Here is a 16,782-nt window from a genome sequence, read left to right on the forward strand (position 1 = left end):
ATAACTCAATTTGTTTCTCATTTATACTGTGTCTATATAGCTAATTATTTTTTAAAACAAACCTAATGTGTAATGATTATTTGTGGTATTTTTTAAAGGAGTGGCTTTAATTTCACAAGTCAGTTCTATAAGTGTTTTTGTTTTTAAAAGATATGCTTTCTTATGAAGGAATGATAAAGTTGAATTTTGGGGGGATTTTCTAAATTCAAACAAACATTAAGTAATGCATGTTGATTGTGATAATATATAATACTTAGCTGTGCTGCTCTGGCTTTTTTCCTTCATAGACCAATTCCTTCCTAACCTGGATTCCACTGTCCTTGGTGAAAACTACTTTGATAGAACCTACCAGCTGCTTTATCTTTTGGTTAAAAGAACCTATACCTGTTGAAATTCACACTGCCACAGTGATATTTGTTTCTTTCCAATTACCTGCTGCAACAGAAGATGACTTTTATACCTCTCACAATCTGGTTAGAAATCTTGCCTTGTTCCTAAAGATACCAAGTGACAAAATCCGTATCAGCAAAATGATAAGAGGGAAGAGTCTGAGAAGGAAGAGATCCATGGGATTCATAATTGAAATAGAGATTGGAGACCCTCCTATTCAGTTCTTAAGCAATGGCACCACAGGTATGAATAACAGTTGTTTGAGATGGAGGAATGCAATTACCAAATCCACATCCATAAATAACCTGATCAGGGCCTGGCGAGCCAGGCCTCAGGAAGTCCCATCAACCCCATATCCTGAACCCTCCTACACGCCTAGAGACCCTTTTTCCTGTACTACCAAACTCTTAGAATTGGAAGGAATTTGAATCTCTGTTTTGTTATTGTGATGATTAATAAATTCAACAAAATAATTTGATCTAATATAAAAAGATCTGGGAAGACCTACTTAAGCAAGTGATCTTATAGATGAGAGATTAAGGATGAAGATAGTCAAAGAAAAGACGAGGAAAAAGAGTGTTCAGGCTATGAAAACTGTTGGTGAGAGTTTGGTGCATTTGAAGAGAGGAAACAGGTCCAATTGGTCTGGAGTGGAAGGAGCCAGGAAGGACAAGCTGCTGGAGGTGTAGCCGAGGGCTAGACAGGTGCTAGACGTGGAGAGCTCTGGAAGTCAAAAGAAGGACTGTGGATGTTTTCTTAAGAAAAAGAGTAGACATTCTTGGATATTCTGAGCAGTGGAGCTGTGGGTTCGATTTCCATGGTAAAGTCACAGGTTCACCCTAACAAGGGCAGATGTGCAAGTACATAATCTGTCTTTATTTCCTGTGACTGAGCAAATCATCCTCATGAGCCATCATCCCCTCTTTGTGTCCCTCACTTCCTAGTTTTTATCAGAGATAAAAAATAAGCTCAACTGTCCCATCAGAGAAATCTCTGCTGGCTTAAATCATTTCCTTAGAGTTACTCAGTTTGGGCACTTGGGTAAATGCTCAGCTCTCCAAATTTTCTCTATCCATCTGCTCCTTTCAAGTTGGGGTCTGAATACCAAGGGGCTGTCCTGGCCTCCATCCTCATGTTATCATCTTGTCTTCACAGCCTCTGCTACAGAGTGGGTTATCTTCTCTGCTCTACATATGCATCTCTTGAGGTACTACTGAACTTTCCTGGTCTTCTGGTATGCAATAACATCCCCCACTGCTAACCTGCAGCCATGCCTTTGTCTTCAGTGGTCAAGCACAAGTACTCTGACCTAGGTGTACCCCTCCCCAAGAATAGAAGAGGCAGGTATCTGTCAGAGGAAGATCTGCCATCCAGCTTATGAAGCTTACGCTTCAAGCCCCCTTACTGATACAAGTCCCTGGGAGGGGCTTTCACTTTCACTGCTTTAGGAGAGGTCCTCATAATGTGGTCAAATCATTGAATGTTATTATGAAAGCTACAAAGGTAGTGATTTTTCTGCATCCCTTTTCCTAAAGAGATCTTCCAGATGTGTATAAACTGCAGCCCCACAAGGTTGGGATCTACCCTATCTACCTGTCTTCAGTCACTTTATCATTAAACTCCTAGGCTCTGTGTAAAGCTGGGTACTGGGTGAAGTTCTCATTTTATGCCACTAGGGATCATCACTGATTTTCCCAAGAGGTTTGCTTCTAGGCATTGACTCTATGCACCTACCATATTATCACTCTGGAATTCTACCAGCTAAGCAGGCGAAGTTTCTTCCATTGGGGGATAAGCCTGTGGGAAGGCTTGCCTGCATGGAGGGAGAACATCTCCCACAATGTTCTCTGCCCAGAGTCATAGTTAACTTTCCTTTATCAGTTCTGTATTCACTTGGACTTATAGGCCCAGGGTTTGGACTCAGCATGACTTTGCCTGTTACTTTAGGAGTTGTAGAGGGCCGATGGCACATATACAGATTACTCACCTACTCTTAGAAATCCCTGGTGAGCCCTTACGTGTCGTGAGGTCCAAAATTTATCACACTAGCCACTAGATATACAAAGAAACTGGGATTTATTTCTTACATGTGACATACATTTCCCCACATACAATCCCTACTACGTCCATCCCCTTAAATCTATTTTAGCTTGTTAGATGTATCCAGACAGGTATAAGACCATTGAAGAACTGTAGAAGTTAGGGATGGTGGGAGGGACAGGCTAATGGCATGTTTTCCAGACATAGACTGGGATAGTGTTTCAAGTCTCAAGGAGAACCCTACAACGTGGTGAATCACAACAAAATGTTGAGAAATGGCAAGAAAGATGTTCATGTAGTTGTACTCCTGGCTTCTTATAGCTTTTATACAGTATCAGGATATCCAGAAATTCCCAGATGTCCTAGAAAGGGGTTACCTATGTATTAAAGGCATTTATGAGCAGACAGAATCCTAGAGTCAGGAATAAGAGGCCTTCAAGTTAAGGTCTTTGGTTTCTAGATGGCAATCAGCAGAAATGAATGCCCTCACATGTCAAATGGTCAGCGAGAACCTGTTAACAGTGCAGATCGGATCAGACCTGCCATTCCATGCCAAAAACCAGTGAAGACAAAGTAGTAGTAGTAGTGCATGGACCTGAAGCAGTTCTGTACTGCTACAGCTAGATACACAAGCCCTCAGACTTGGGAGGCCTCCTTGGAGAAGGCTGTTTCTGGAGGGAGTATGAGGAGAGGGAGGAATCTGAAAGACTGAGCCTTTTTCCAAAAGAGTCTGCATCATCCAAAAGAGTCCTTTTAAACTGACAAGGAATGAAATGGCTTAGGATTGTGGGGTTCATAGTGTCATGTCAGACCTGCTGGCCCAAGATGTTACCTCCTTCTTCCTGAGCACTCTAAGCTTTATGGCTTAACTTTAACGGAAGAAACTCAGTGATTTGATTCCTCAAGGCATGACTCTGGATACAGAAGGTACAGGATACCTAGGAACAAGGGGTTAGCAAGGCCTGCAATACACCAAAACGTTATCCTGTTTTACAGTTGTTTCTTAAAAGATCAGTCTGACTCCAGAGAGTCAGATTAAAGGTGGTTTTAGTAACCCTGCTGATGTGGCTTTAATTAGGATTTTAACAGCAGGGACAGAGAGATTTAGAAATTGGTAATGGATTAGATGTGGTGTAGTGGAGAGGTGAAGGAGGAGGGATTAAGCAAAACTCTGAAAAAAGGAATATGGTGCATTAAGGTACCACTTTACAAGGTAAGGAGCACTATGGGGGCAGAAGGTTTAAGAGGAAACCCCAGACCTGCCATGCTAGAAAAGGGGAACAGAAACTATATGTAGTGTTAAAAGTAACTGAGAACTGTCAAATGTCCAAAGCCAGTAACAATTGGTTAGTAATGTAATAACTTTAGCAACTAATATATGAATACATACACATAATATGATAGATTCTAACAATCCTTCCATTCCAAAATTAACACTTTATTTTTTAAAATGACACATGATAATAGAAATGCATGATAATGCTTCACTGGTAAAGAAAGATTGGTATGAGAAAGTATTAAATTAAGAGACATATATTCTCCCACTATGTTTTCATTCGTTTTTCTTGTATCTGTTTTATCTACCTTTGTTTTTCCTTTAACTCCAACTTAAAGTATATTCTCCTGAGCTCTTCCTTTTCCTCCCCTCATTAATATGACTGTTGTGTTTTGCTCAGGGAAGATCAGAAAGCCTTGGAATTCTATAATGCAATGGAGCAATGCAAAGAAAGCTAAAGTGAAAAACTCTCATGTGTTTTCACAGTTCTATGCTTTTATAATCCAAATGTCATCATACTGTTTCCCTACAGGTCAGATGCAATTATCTGAACTCCAGGTAATTGCTGGTTCTCTTGGACAAGCTGTAATTTCAGGAAAAATCAGTAGTATCCTTGGATTTAACATTTCATCCATGACTATTACTAATCCTCTCCCCAGACCAAGTGACTCTGGCTGGATTAAGGTAAGAAAATGCAACTAGAAAAAATGCATTTTTGGGGACTTAAAATATCATTACTTATTTCTTATTTTAACTGTCTGTTTCTATTTCAAAACAATAATTTAGAAGGCATGTGTTTCTTATTTATTGTTGACTTTGTATAGGCTCGCTAAAATGATAATAAAGTTGTTTGAACAAAGGAGCATATCTTCCAAAAGTTGTGTATTGGCTCCAAATTTGCTTTGCTTTGCATATTTATAACAATGCGTCATAAATTTAATGGAGGAAAATATTGTAATTATACTAATTTTACATATTGAGCATATTTTAAAATAAATAATGAATATATTACACTCAGCCTGGCTAAAATGAGTTTGCTGCTGAGTATAGTTTATCATGTAGAAACCAGTTCATCCCTTGTGCATTCACAGGTAACTGCCCAGCCAGTTGAAAGGTCTGCGTTTCCTGTTCATTATGTGGCCTTCGTGTCCTCACTCTTAGTGATCACTCAGCCAGTGGCAGCACAGCCGGGACAGCCGTTTCCTCAGCAGCCTTCGGTAAAGGCAACAGATTCTGACGTAAGTCATAACTCAAAATTTTACTTAAGTGAAAGAATTAAGCTACAAATTCTGAAGGATGAGCCAGTTTCACTCATCCTGGTGTGCTGGCAGCCTGAAGATCGCCCAGCCCCTTTAGAAGTTGGACTAATATCCAAGGGTGCCATCTTGTACTGTCTTAAAAATGCTGATGTTAAATGAACTTCTGCTGCTCAGATTTATGAACTCTTTGTGTGGAACAAGGAGCTTCTGCAGCTTTTCAATTTACAATGAGGCATTTTTGAAAATAAAGTTTTGCATATATTTTTAAAAGCATGGAGACAGGACAATTGTTATAATTCTCTACTTTTTTTTTTTTTTTTTTAGGGTAACTGCGTATCAGTTGGAATTACTGCACTAACTTTGAGGGCCATACTCAAGGACTACAATAATAACCAAGTCAATGGCCTTAGTGGAAATACAACAATTCCGTTTAGCAGCTGTTGGGCCAACTACACAGACCTTACTCCGCTTAGAACAGGTGGGTGCACTAGTTTGGATCCTCACATATATAACCTAAGTAGAGACAATTATAATGGTCTTTTAATGAACAAAACATTCTGTAACACTCTGGTGAATAAACTATAGATATCAGAATGCTATATTTTGCCTTGTTTCAGAAAATATTTAGTCTAGCTTAAGAGTAGATTTAATATGTGAAAAAATAGAAATTAAAATAAAAAATTAAGGAAGTCAAAATTATATCACGATTTATCCATTTGTATACTTTTCTAAATTTGCTCACTAAAAATGTATTACATTTACAGTAAGAAAAATTAACATATGGATTTTCAAATTCAATAAAAGAAAGGATAAGGTAGGCTCATATAACTTGAATGTCTTAAGGAGGAGTTCAGAGTTCGGCTAGAAAGTTGGCTGTGGTCTTTCTGAAAGCCAAAGCAAAAGAGAAAATGAGTATTATCATAATTTACAGTACCCATCAAATAAACAGACCAGTTGCTGTGGAGAATTATAATATTCTCTGAGAACAGAACAAATGTCCCCTGTGATTTTTCAGACAGTGTGCACAATTAATCTCTATTAAGTAATACCTTGAACATCGGTGCAGTAAATACAGCCATGACTGCCACAATTACGTTTTTTATACTATCTTCATACAGGTTGATGACACAACTCTGACTGGTAAAAACCATTCTACCAGGGCCCAAATGATATATCCCCAAACAGATCTCTCTTGGTGATAGAATGTAGAGTATCTAAAAGAATGAAATGGATAAACTGCTTACATTTGAGAAAGGCCTCCATTGTTCTGTTTCTCCCAACCCAGGACCCACTTAAGACAGTCAGGGGCCTTAACTTCTGAAAAGGCTATGTAGTGGCATCCCTGCCCCACTTTTTTTCCCTGAATTTTTGTTTCTCCATGATTTGTTAGTGCCCTACACCAGATATGTTCAGTCTTCCTACTGGGCAGCAATATCTCAGCCTAATGTTTGCTAATAATTAAATGACAATTAGTTCAATGGTGTGCTCCTAGACAAGTACCTTGTATCCCACTGCTTTCTGGTTAAGAGCAGAGCTAAATTCTTTTAACTATCAGCCCAAATGGAATTTTTTTTTTTATGGGAAATGAGGCAGCTGGCAAGAACCCTACCTGAAAAGAAGTTTGTTCACCTCCTCATGAGAGTGGACCCAATAAGTGCCCAGTGGCAAAGAACTAACCTTGTGACCAAGGTCTTCAAACTACAATGTTCCCAAAGTACCCAGGATCACTGGGGCGTTAAAGCACTAAAATAGGTTTTGGCATTTTACTGTGGCAACAAAATAATAATTTAAGCATTTTTCTTTCATACATTAAGTTCTTTTCAGAATTCAAAGCTTCCCTTAGGAGTGTCTTACTTGCCATGGAGAAGTACCAGGGCTCTTCACCTATGTGTTTCCTTTTCCTTCCTTCCCTCCCTCCCTCCCTCCCTCCCTCCCTCCCTCCCTTCCTTCCTTCCTTCCTTTCTTCCTTCCTCCCTCTCTCCTTCCTTCCACTCTTCCCTCCCTCCCCCTCTGTCCTCTCTCTTACCCTCTCCTTCTCCCCTCCCCTCTTCCTCTCTCTCTCTCTCCTTTTTTCTTCATCAAGTGTGGCATCTCAGTTCCCTGGTTATGTACAATAGGGAAAGCCAAGTGTAGGGATCTCTTCATTATTTTTAAATCAGTTAGCCAGTTTTTAGATTAACCACAGTAAAATTATAACAACAACAAAGCATTAGTGAGAAAATTAACAAAATATCTTTCACTGACTCTTTCTAACAGGTAAGCCCCACAGTCACTACACTGAAGGAAATCCTCTTGTTGATCAGACTGTGGCCTGACAGCACAGCACCCCTCTTCTACATATAGCTCCATAAACAGCAAAGCAGAGTATTCGGGTAGAGGAGATATAGGTTGTGGTTTCTAACACAGAAAATGGTGATGTGAGAAATGGGTGGGAGAAAAAGAATCTGCATCTTTAATCAACCTAGATAAAGACAGTATTACTAATAGACACTGGGACATATTTGTTTAGCGTCCTATGTAATGTTTAGTGCTTCAGTTTCTATTGCTATGTAACAAACCAGCCCCAAATCTAATAACACCATTTCATTTGCTCACAATTGTGTGTGTCAGAAATTTGGGCCAGGATGGATCATCACTGCTCCAATGTCTGGGACTTCAGCTGAGATTTTCTGTTAACTAGAGCTGGCTAAGATGGCTTAACTGAGGTCATATCTCTATGGACCTGATTCTGGATTTTGACTGGATTCTTCAGATCTCCTCTATGTGGTCTTTCCATAAAGCTAGCTTGGGCTTCTTCACAGTACTTCAGGAGGAGAAAAACAAAATAAAAGGACTACCCTAAATTATTTGCGCATCAAGAAAATTAATAAAATAACCTCACCTGCCACAAAAATTCAGATTTTTTAATGCAAAAAGAAAAAAATTTTAATACATCATTGTCAGGAATTGTCAGTGACAGAAAATTCTATAGCACAGTGCCCATATATATCCTGAAAGTTATATAATGAATTGCAATTGTTCATAAAACCACAGATGTGATCAAGATCTAATTATATTCTCTTCCTAAATAAAGAATGAAAACAGAAATGACTTTTTAAAAACAAATAACAGAGAAAACAAATGAGTAAAAACTTACAGGGCTGTACAAGTATTAGAAATGCCATTCTGTGTGATGACTAGTATAAATGATAGCAACAGACCCAAAAGAAATTATAGCAAGGAAAAATATATTGGTTATCTCCTATTCAAAACTGTGGGAAGATTTAACCTGGAGATTAAATAATATTGGATGAGCTCTTTAACTTTTTTAGATTCTAAACACAAGTAACAATGTTTCTAAAATGTCTACCCGGAGTAAGGAAAAAGGGTCACAGCCTTGTAATAAAAAAATAGCATTTAACTTCAAGCAAATGTGAAACACGGTAAAAGTTTTTGAATCTGAATGGAGGGCATATGGTTGTTTGCTGTATTATTCCTTCAACTCTTTTCTTGTTTGAAATTTTTCAAAATAAAAAGTTCAGTATCCATCCCCACCACCCCCAACTGAGACTGATGCTTCTCTACTCCTAGGTCAAGTACGAAGGGATGCAACTGAGATTCAGCACCCTCACCTCTCTTCCCTATTGTCCCTCATTTCTTTTCTAACAGTCTTTGTCCAGTCCTGGGCACTAGGAAGGGGCTCTAAGAAGCAGGAACTGCTGCCGCAGAAAGAAAATCTACCCAGCTTTCCTGTTGTTCAGTTAATGGACAGATAGAACTCTTCTAACTCTGAGACCCTGTCTATACTTGTCTGTACTTAAACTAATTTATTGGACTCAACTTTCAAAAATAGTTCATCAGGATCTATATAGTGTTTTTCAGTCAATGAAAATCAAATGGGAGCTGTATGAAAACAAGTAAAACATAAAAGGAAATCAAATAGTATGATGCTTTTTTTTTTTCCAGGAAAAAATTATAAGATTGAATTTATACTGGATAATGTTGTTTGGGTAGAATCCAGAACTTTCAGTCTGCTGGCAGAGTCTGTCTCTAGCAGCAGCAGTGGCAGCAGCAGCAGTAGTAGCAGCAGCAGTGGCAGCAGCAGCAGCAACAGCAAAGCATCAACTGTGGGTACATATGCCCAGATAATGACTGTAGTAATTAGCTGTCTGATTGGAAGAATGTGGCTCTTGGAAATACTTATGGCTGCAGTTTCAACTTTGAAGATAACTTTAAGTAAGTATAGTCCATTAATACAGTATTTCTCCACATAGTGAAGTACCAGTGTTTACTGGATAAAGGCTGTGTGCCCAGCTCTTGTGCATGATATGACTGTGTACACAAAGAGAAAGTAACAGCCTCAATGGCAGAGACAAGACAACCTATGGAAAATGTTATTCACTACATGCTGGTTTATAAGAATGTGGTGAAACAAGGCTGGGCACAGTGGCTCATACCTGTAATCCCAGCATTTTGGGCGGCTGAAGCAGGTGGATCACCTGAGGTCAGGAAGTGGAGACCAGCCTGGCCAACATGGCAAAACCCCATCTCTACTAAAAATATAAAAATATTAGCTGGGCATGGTGGTGTGCAACTGTAATCCCAGCTACTTGGGAGGCTGAGGCAGGAGAATCGCTTGAGCCTGGGAGGTGGAGGCTGCAGTGAACTGAGATCCCGCCACTGTACTCCAGCCTGCGTGACAGAGCAAGACTCTGTCAAAATAAATAAATGAAATAAATAAATATGTACGTAAATAAATACGTACTTAAATAAATAAATAAATAAACAAATAAATAAATAAATAATGTGGTGAAACAAAAGTGCAGGTCATGTCAGAACTCTTTTTGAGTTGCAAGATGCAGATTCTTAGCTTGGAATGCTCTAGCTAGTAAAGTGATCACTTAACTGAGAAGTCCAGAAGTTTCTGAAACAGTTGGATCTAAGGACTCAAATGGTATCTTCTAGAACTTCTGTCTCTTCTTCTCTTGGCTAAACTCTCTATGGTGTTGGCTTCACTTCCAGGCTGACTCCTCACCACCCCCACTCCTCATTACAAAGGTACCAAACAACATCTTCTAGCAGCCCATCAACCAATAGGGAAAGAGCTAACCTCTTTCCCAACGGTTCCAGAGAAAAGCCCCAAAGCTATGTCATTGATCTGCCTTGGGTCACATGCCCATTCCTGAACCAATCACTGTGGCCACAGCGTTCTAATTAGCTTGGCCTGGGTCACATGGGGTAAGGTACTGAGAATGGTGGAGGTGTAGTTTCACTAAGGATAATAAAGGTGCTAGTACCAGAAATGACGGGCAGACAGAGACACTGAATATTAGAGAGATTAATAAAAGGGAGAGGTCTCTATATGATTAGAGATGATTGCAAATGTCATTGCATTAGGAACACATGAAAGTTGGGACTGTTTAAAATGTATAAGATTTGGAGAGGGAGGGAAAAGGCACTCAAGAACAGGGACATGATAGGAGCAAGGAAAAAAATGACAGTGGAATAAAACATCTTCAGTTATAGATGTTTAGCACAGAATTCCTCATCATTTTCTTACAAACATACTTCTCCAGCTACCCCTTCTCAGTTAATGCCTTGCCATTTTTGCCTATCCTCCATATTGCTCTCAGATTTAAGGTCACGTAAAGCTAACAGTAATCTCAAATCCTTGACTATTCCTCACTACATGCAAAAAACAGAATCAACGTCAAAGACCTTGAAACAGTTTTGAAGACTGCCTCCTTTTACCGAATCATTTCCAGAAAGAATTCTCTCCATCCCACATATTCCCTATATCTATACCTTGGCTGCCAGCCTCTACTCACCAAGGTTACCTCTCACAGCATCCTTCTAGGTCTTGCTCAAATTCCACCTCATCCAGCAGGTTTCCCTTCTTCCTTCCCACTCTACGTTTAATTCTCCTCTCCTTTGGTCTCCAATTGCACTTTGTGTTTGTATCATTATTATAGTCCTTTCTGTAATGTACTGGTATTAAGCTTATATTCAAATATATCTTCCTCACCAAATTGTGAGCACTTACAGGACTGTATGCCTTACATATTATAAGTACTAAAAATGTGGTTTAATTGATTTTAAATCTTGAAAGTGGAAGTTGAGTCTTTACCTCTGACTTAAGGGGAGATGTTGAGTAGGGGTATTGTAGGCAAATTGTAAAGAGTTTTTAATGGAATATATTAATCAGTTTGCAGTTCATTTAATGGGGGATAGTTTCTGACAGGTTAGTGAAGAAAACCACGTAAGAGATACTGTATAACAAAGTTGAGGAAGAATTTGAGGTGAGGTAACAATTTAGAATAATACTAAAGCATACTGAGCAATAAAAGCCAAGACTAGATTTTAAATTTAAATGTAAAGGATCAGGGGACATAGTAAGGCTGGGTCTGGAAGTGACAAAACAAACTGGAGGCTGAAACAAACTACTGGGGTCTCAGGAATAGCCAGAAAACAAGAAGAAGGAAATCTTTTCATCTCTCCTAATGGAAAAACTTAATTGGAGTCCAGTGGTCAAAGGAGAAGCATAGTTTGCAGAGACCTTGTCCTGGCCTCTTATAGCTGAGTATAGACAGGGGGGTTTATATTATTTTTATGCCAGTTTTCTTGTCTCTAGAATAGTAACAAAAGTAAGACCAATTGTTTATTTTATGATACAATGACAAGCATTTCTTTAATTCATTTTATTTTTTCTCAGAAGCATTAAAATATAAGGTCTAATTAGCTAAGTATTGCTCAATATATATTTGTGCATTTTGCATTGCCTCATTAAGTGCAAAAATCTTTATTGACTCTCATCCTGCTTACTCCTGACAACTTTGGTACTTTACCAAATTAATATAATTCTATTCTCAAATAATTAGTAAACGATGTAGCTCCTGAGTTTTTTCCAGGAACTTTTCCAAATAAGAAGATTAATCAATGGCTTCTCCTTTGCTACTAAATAAACTACCATTTTTCAATTAGAATATAAGATAATTTAAACACTATTAATGGATTAAAATGCTGGGTTCTTTCATAACTTTGCATTCTGAACTAATAATATATTACTTTTAAGAGGATCATGAAGTTTCACTAAATAAAAGATCTTATATTTTAAATGTGTATTTTTGAATGTGAAAAATAAAAAAATCTTGTATAAGCACCACAATCTATAAATTTCTACAAAAACAATTACTGATTTTAACATTAAATGGGTAAACTTGGAAATACTGCTAACCATACCATAAAAATAAGAAAAGTTAAAATTAATGAAATATATTTTAAATTATACTATATGCTATTACTACTTAAAAATTGTTTTGTATTGTTTTCATTTTTCAGGAAGCTACTAAAGGACTGTTCTGAAGAATAGGCTGAAAACAAAAATATAAGAATTATTAGCTATTTTTTTGGGCAACAGACTAAAGTCTATAGCATTTTCATGAAAATATACTAAAAATATTTTTATAATATATACAATGTACTAATTAGCTTTAAACACTAAAATCAGATTTCTTCAAAATATAAATTTGTTTTGATTATTTATATTGGTATGTTCTTATTTCATTGCAATAAACTTCCAGAAATCTGTCATTTGGAAGTAGATATGACACCTCTAAGTTATTGTACCGACAAATCCTAGAATCCTTTAAATAATGGAAAGAGCTTGTCAAGTTCGAACTTAAGCTCTTTACATCAGATTGGAAGCATTTTAAGTATTCTTTTTAATACTTGTGGCGGGGGGGAGGGCGGTTCTTAATTTCTCTATCCATTTATAAGGCTTTGATTTCCAACAATCTAAGCCATTCTAGTTTCTAAGGATTTTGGAGAGACAAGATTGTTTTCACACAATCTGAGATGACAATCTCATCTCAGATTTTTCACACTGAGTTGCTGTCTTTTAGATTCACAGTCATCCCAGGAATCCTAGACTGTCCTATATTTCTGGATCTGCCAAACTCTGGTCAATATTCTAAGAAAAGTTTTCTTGACCTTGGAATGATCTTTTGTAATAAGTCCAAACTTTTTCTCTGCCTACCCCTCCTTCCCACTCAAAACTGCCACTACTAAGAGCATGACTCCCCTCAACCCCAGGCACCAGTTGAGGGTTGAGGGGTTCCCTTAACTGGTGGATGCTTATTCACTGTTTCCTGGATGAATAAAGCATAAAGTGTGGGGAAGTCAACAACAGAACAGAACAAACTTATTTTCAAGAAGATAAATTAGAGAATGCAAAAAAGCTACAGACTAATGTAGCTTAGTTAACCAAACTCTCTAATACTATTGAAAATAGCAATTCTTTACTCAGAAAATTCTAAAGGGAATACTTAATTTGACAGAACTCCTAATAAAGACATTGTAGCCATATCCAGAGCCTTCCAGCAAGTGACACTCAGCAAACATTTGGGACAGTTGAGAGAATTCAACAAAGCCCATACCTTTGTCTCTTGTACACCATTTCCTAGTACATTCACCTCAGATCATTGTTAATCTTACTTAGCAGAAAACGTATAAACACTTACTAGGTAGTAAAATCAAATATCTTGGTATAAATGTGGCATTTCATTCATTTGGGCAGTATCTATTCGGTGTTCTAGTAAGTAGGAAGGCTACAAGAAATAACATGCTATGCCTTCCCTCAAAGAGTTTTCAGGATATTTGGGGAAAGAATGGAAACAGACCATTTCAATACAACATGATCACTCTCTCAGGGAGAGAGAGACAGAGACAGAGAGAGGGGGAGAGAGAGAGAGAAAGCATGAGGTTGCTAGCAATATAGAGGCCTTAAGCCTTGTTCAGGAGGGCTACCTAGAAGGGCAGTCGAAGAAAACTGGGAGAGGACCACTGAAGGCCTAGGGGCTACAGAAAAAGTTCACACTAACAGCTAGAAAGGAAATAGTCACAATTTTAAAGAATTGCAGGTAAGAGATCCCTGACAAGGTAGTCCTCAAAGTAATACATGAAAGCCCCTTCATGAGGAACATTTGCCATGTCCAGAGAGCATTGATACTTGATTGTACAGCACCAGGTAACAGAGCACTTTTATACTCCCCTCGTTTCCAACCATGGTGGAGTGAAAAACTTCTGTTCCTGGGATAGGGAGGGGGAAAGAGACCCAACATGGGCCATTTCATGCTAAGACTTAAAAATCAGTCTTCCTAAAGCAAATCCAGTTTACTGTTCATTCCATGATACTTCCTTTCTGTTAGAAAACTAAATTCCAAAAACTGCAATTTCAGCATTTATGGAACAAATTCCTACATTTGGGTTCTGGAAGAGATACAAAAATATTCTTCACATCGGAACATTGTAAAAGCCATAAAATTGTCCACCATCTGTATTCTTTTCTTACCTAACGGTTTAATTCAGCCCACTGGAGTTTTTTTGTCAAGATTTTTTCTGTCGGTTTTTAATAAGGAAATTTTCTAATACAAGTTATATGGCAGTAAAAGGAATTTCTAAAAATTGTTTCTTAGCCACAGACTTTGTTAAAAAGTTCCTGATTTAACTGCTTTAGGCTTCTGGTTGTCTGCTTTTTAAGAACTTTCTAGAATTATCATAATACATAATTGCTTATTCCAGATAAATTACAATTTAATTACTACTTTTAAAAATGCTTGGATTATTGGAATCCATGGGCAATATGGCTTCCCATATCCCTTATTCATATGCTAAGCAACTTTTATTTTTGCTTTTAAATTTTTTTGCATTTAAATAATATTTCTTTGAACATTCCTGTCTTAGAAATTAATGTTTAAATTCTTAAAATATTTTCTATTGTAAGAAGTGGCTATCTAGCTCTTGAACAAGTAATAAAAATCCTTTGGTGTGTGAATGCTCTTCTATCTAAGAACTGAAATGTTGGTGAAGTAAATATGTTGTTCCAATTTTGGTCAAAGTAAGAAACAGAGAATAAGAAGTTAATAAAAATAGCTTCTTATATTTCTCATGGTAAGATAAATGTTTATATCTTGTACAACTGTCTACTCTTTCCTAAATTCCATCACCATCTGATCATTGCAATGACTTCTGGATGGTCCATCTGTTTTTACCTTTTATTCATTTATCCCCAAAAGTGCTATTTAAAGTACCCCTAGCACTAATAATAACAATAATCAATAATAAAGGTTTATCACATGTTCACTACATGCCAGACACTATGCTGTGTGTTCTACATGGATGCTCTCCTTACAGCAATCCTATGAGGATAACCTTATTCCCTTCTCCAAATGAGGAAACTTGAAATGTTGAAAGGTTAGGTTAAATTCCCAAGTTCACAGAGCTACTAATGCTAAAGCTGGGATTCAAACACAGACAATTTAACTCCAGAGCCCAAATTCCAACATTTAATTGCTTCCCATTTTTCCTTAAGCATGGGCAAGTGCTTCATTGGGAAGAGTTTTTAATCCAAATTCCTGTTCAAATTCTTGGTTTATACTTTACCACTTCTATGCCCTCAGGCAAGCTCTTAGTTTCCCTTATTCTCAGTTTCTTCAACTACAAAATGTGGAAAATGTGGTATTTGAAGACTGATGGTATCACATATATGACATGTAACACAGTGCCTAACAGGCAGTAAAATGACACACTCTTGTTGTTTTTATTTCCATAATGTGGGCTATATCATGTCAATCCCTGGCCCAGTAAACCACTGGGCTTCTTATTACCCTGTAACAGTGCCTGGCATGTAATAAGCACCATGTGAGTGCTAAGTGTTAGAATTATTGGCTGGGCACAGGGCCACCTAGAACAAACGCAATTTCCCAGCTTCACTTGTAGTGAGAGTGATCAACTTCTGTGCAGTGGGTTACAAAAACAGATATTATCTTGTGGCATATTCTAGAAACTGACCTTAAAACAGCTATTATGCATCCTTTTGCCCTTTCTTCATCCTTTCCTGTTTTTCCTGCTACATGGAGCAATATGGCTCCTGAGACCTGGAGGATAAAGGCCAGTGCTTTTTACTGCTCCATAACTTGTATTAGAAAATCTCCTTACTAAAAATCTACAGAAAAATCTTGACCAAAAAAAAAAAAAAAAAAAAAATTCCAGTAGATTGAATTAAACCTTTAGGTAAGAAAAGACTAAGATGGTGGACAATTTTATGGCTTTTACAATGTCCTTGTGTGAAGAATATTTTTATACCTCTTCCAGAACCCAGAGAGCTCAGCTGAAAGGAGTTTGGGTTCCTGACATTGTGGTGCCCTATATCAGCCCTTGCTCCTTTAGGGTTTCATTGTTATTTGGTGGTTATCCTAATCCTAAAAGATACATCTCCCGCTTTCATGAGATATCTGAGACGGCAAAATTTGAAAGGAACAAGGGAACAGAGAGTTAATCCTTCCTAATGGGAAAGGCGGACAATGCCAAGGTTATAATACCCCATGCATCTTTGAGTTACTACCTACACCCTCCCAAATGGAAATGCTTAAACTTTAATCTGAGGCCGGGCGCAGTGGCTCACGCCTGTAATCCCAGCACTTTGGGAGGCCAAGGCAGGCAGATCACGAGGTCAGGAGATCGAGACTATTGTGGCTAACACGGTGAAACCCCGTCTCTACTAAAAATACAAAAAGTTAGCCGGGCGTGGTGGCAGGCACCTGTAGTCCCAGCTACCCGGGAGGCTGAGGCAGGAAAATGGAGTGAACCTGGGAGATAGAGCTTGCAGTGAGTCGAGATCGTGCCACTGCACTCCAGCCTGGGCCACAGAGCGAGACTCCGCCTCAAAAAACATAACAAAACAAAAAACAAACAAATAAACAACAAAAAAAAACCTTTAATCTGAATCCATTATGTGTTGGGTTGGGGAACTACTGAAACAGTGGGAGGGTCTTGACTGTT

The 16,782-nt window shown here is 38.0% G+C and overlaps 1 protein-coding gene across 1 annotated transcript in view; it reads left to right on the top strand.

Annotated features, from left to right (window-relative positions):
* The window catches only part of PKHD1L1 (PKHD1 like 1), a 167,869-nt gene extending 155,438 nt beyond the window's left edge, over positions 1 to 12,431 (top strand). Inside the window, 7 exon segments of the mRNA XM_010363096.2 lie at positions 288 to 379; positions 381 to 633; positions 4,239 to 4,390; positions 4,798 to 4,944; positions 5,290 to 5,443; positions 8,911 to 9,180; positions 12,283 to 12,431. Coding sequence (XP_010361398.2) covers positions 288 to 379; positions 381 to 633; positions 4,239 to 4,390; positions 4,798 to 4,944; positions 5,290 to 5,443; positions 8,911 to 9,180; positions 12,283 to 12,293 — 1,079 coding nt within the window. The 3' untranslated portion in view covers positions 12,294 to 12,431.
* Positions 12,432 to 16,782: the final 4,351 nt, after the last annotated feature.

This window comes from Rhinopithecus roxellana, chromosome 9 (genome assembly GCF_007565055.1).
Source record: "Rhinopithecus roxellana isolate Shanxi Qingling chromosome 9, ASM756505v1, whole genome shotgun sequence".
Lineage (NCBI taxonomy): Eukaryota > Metazoa > Chordata > Mammalia > Primates > Cercopithecidae > Rhinopithecus > Rhinopithecus roxellana.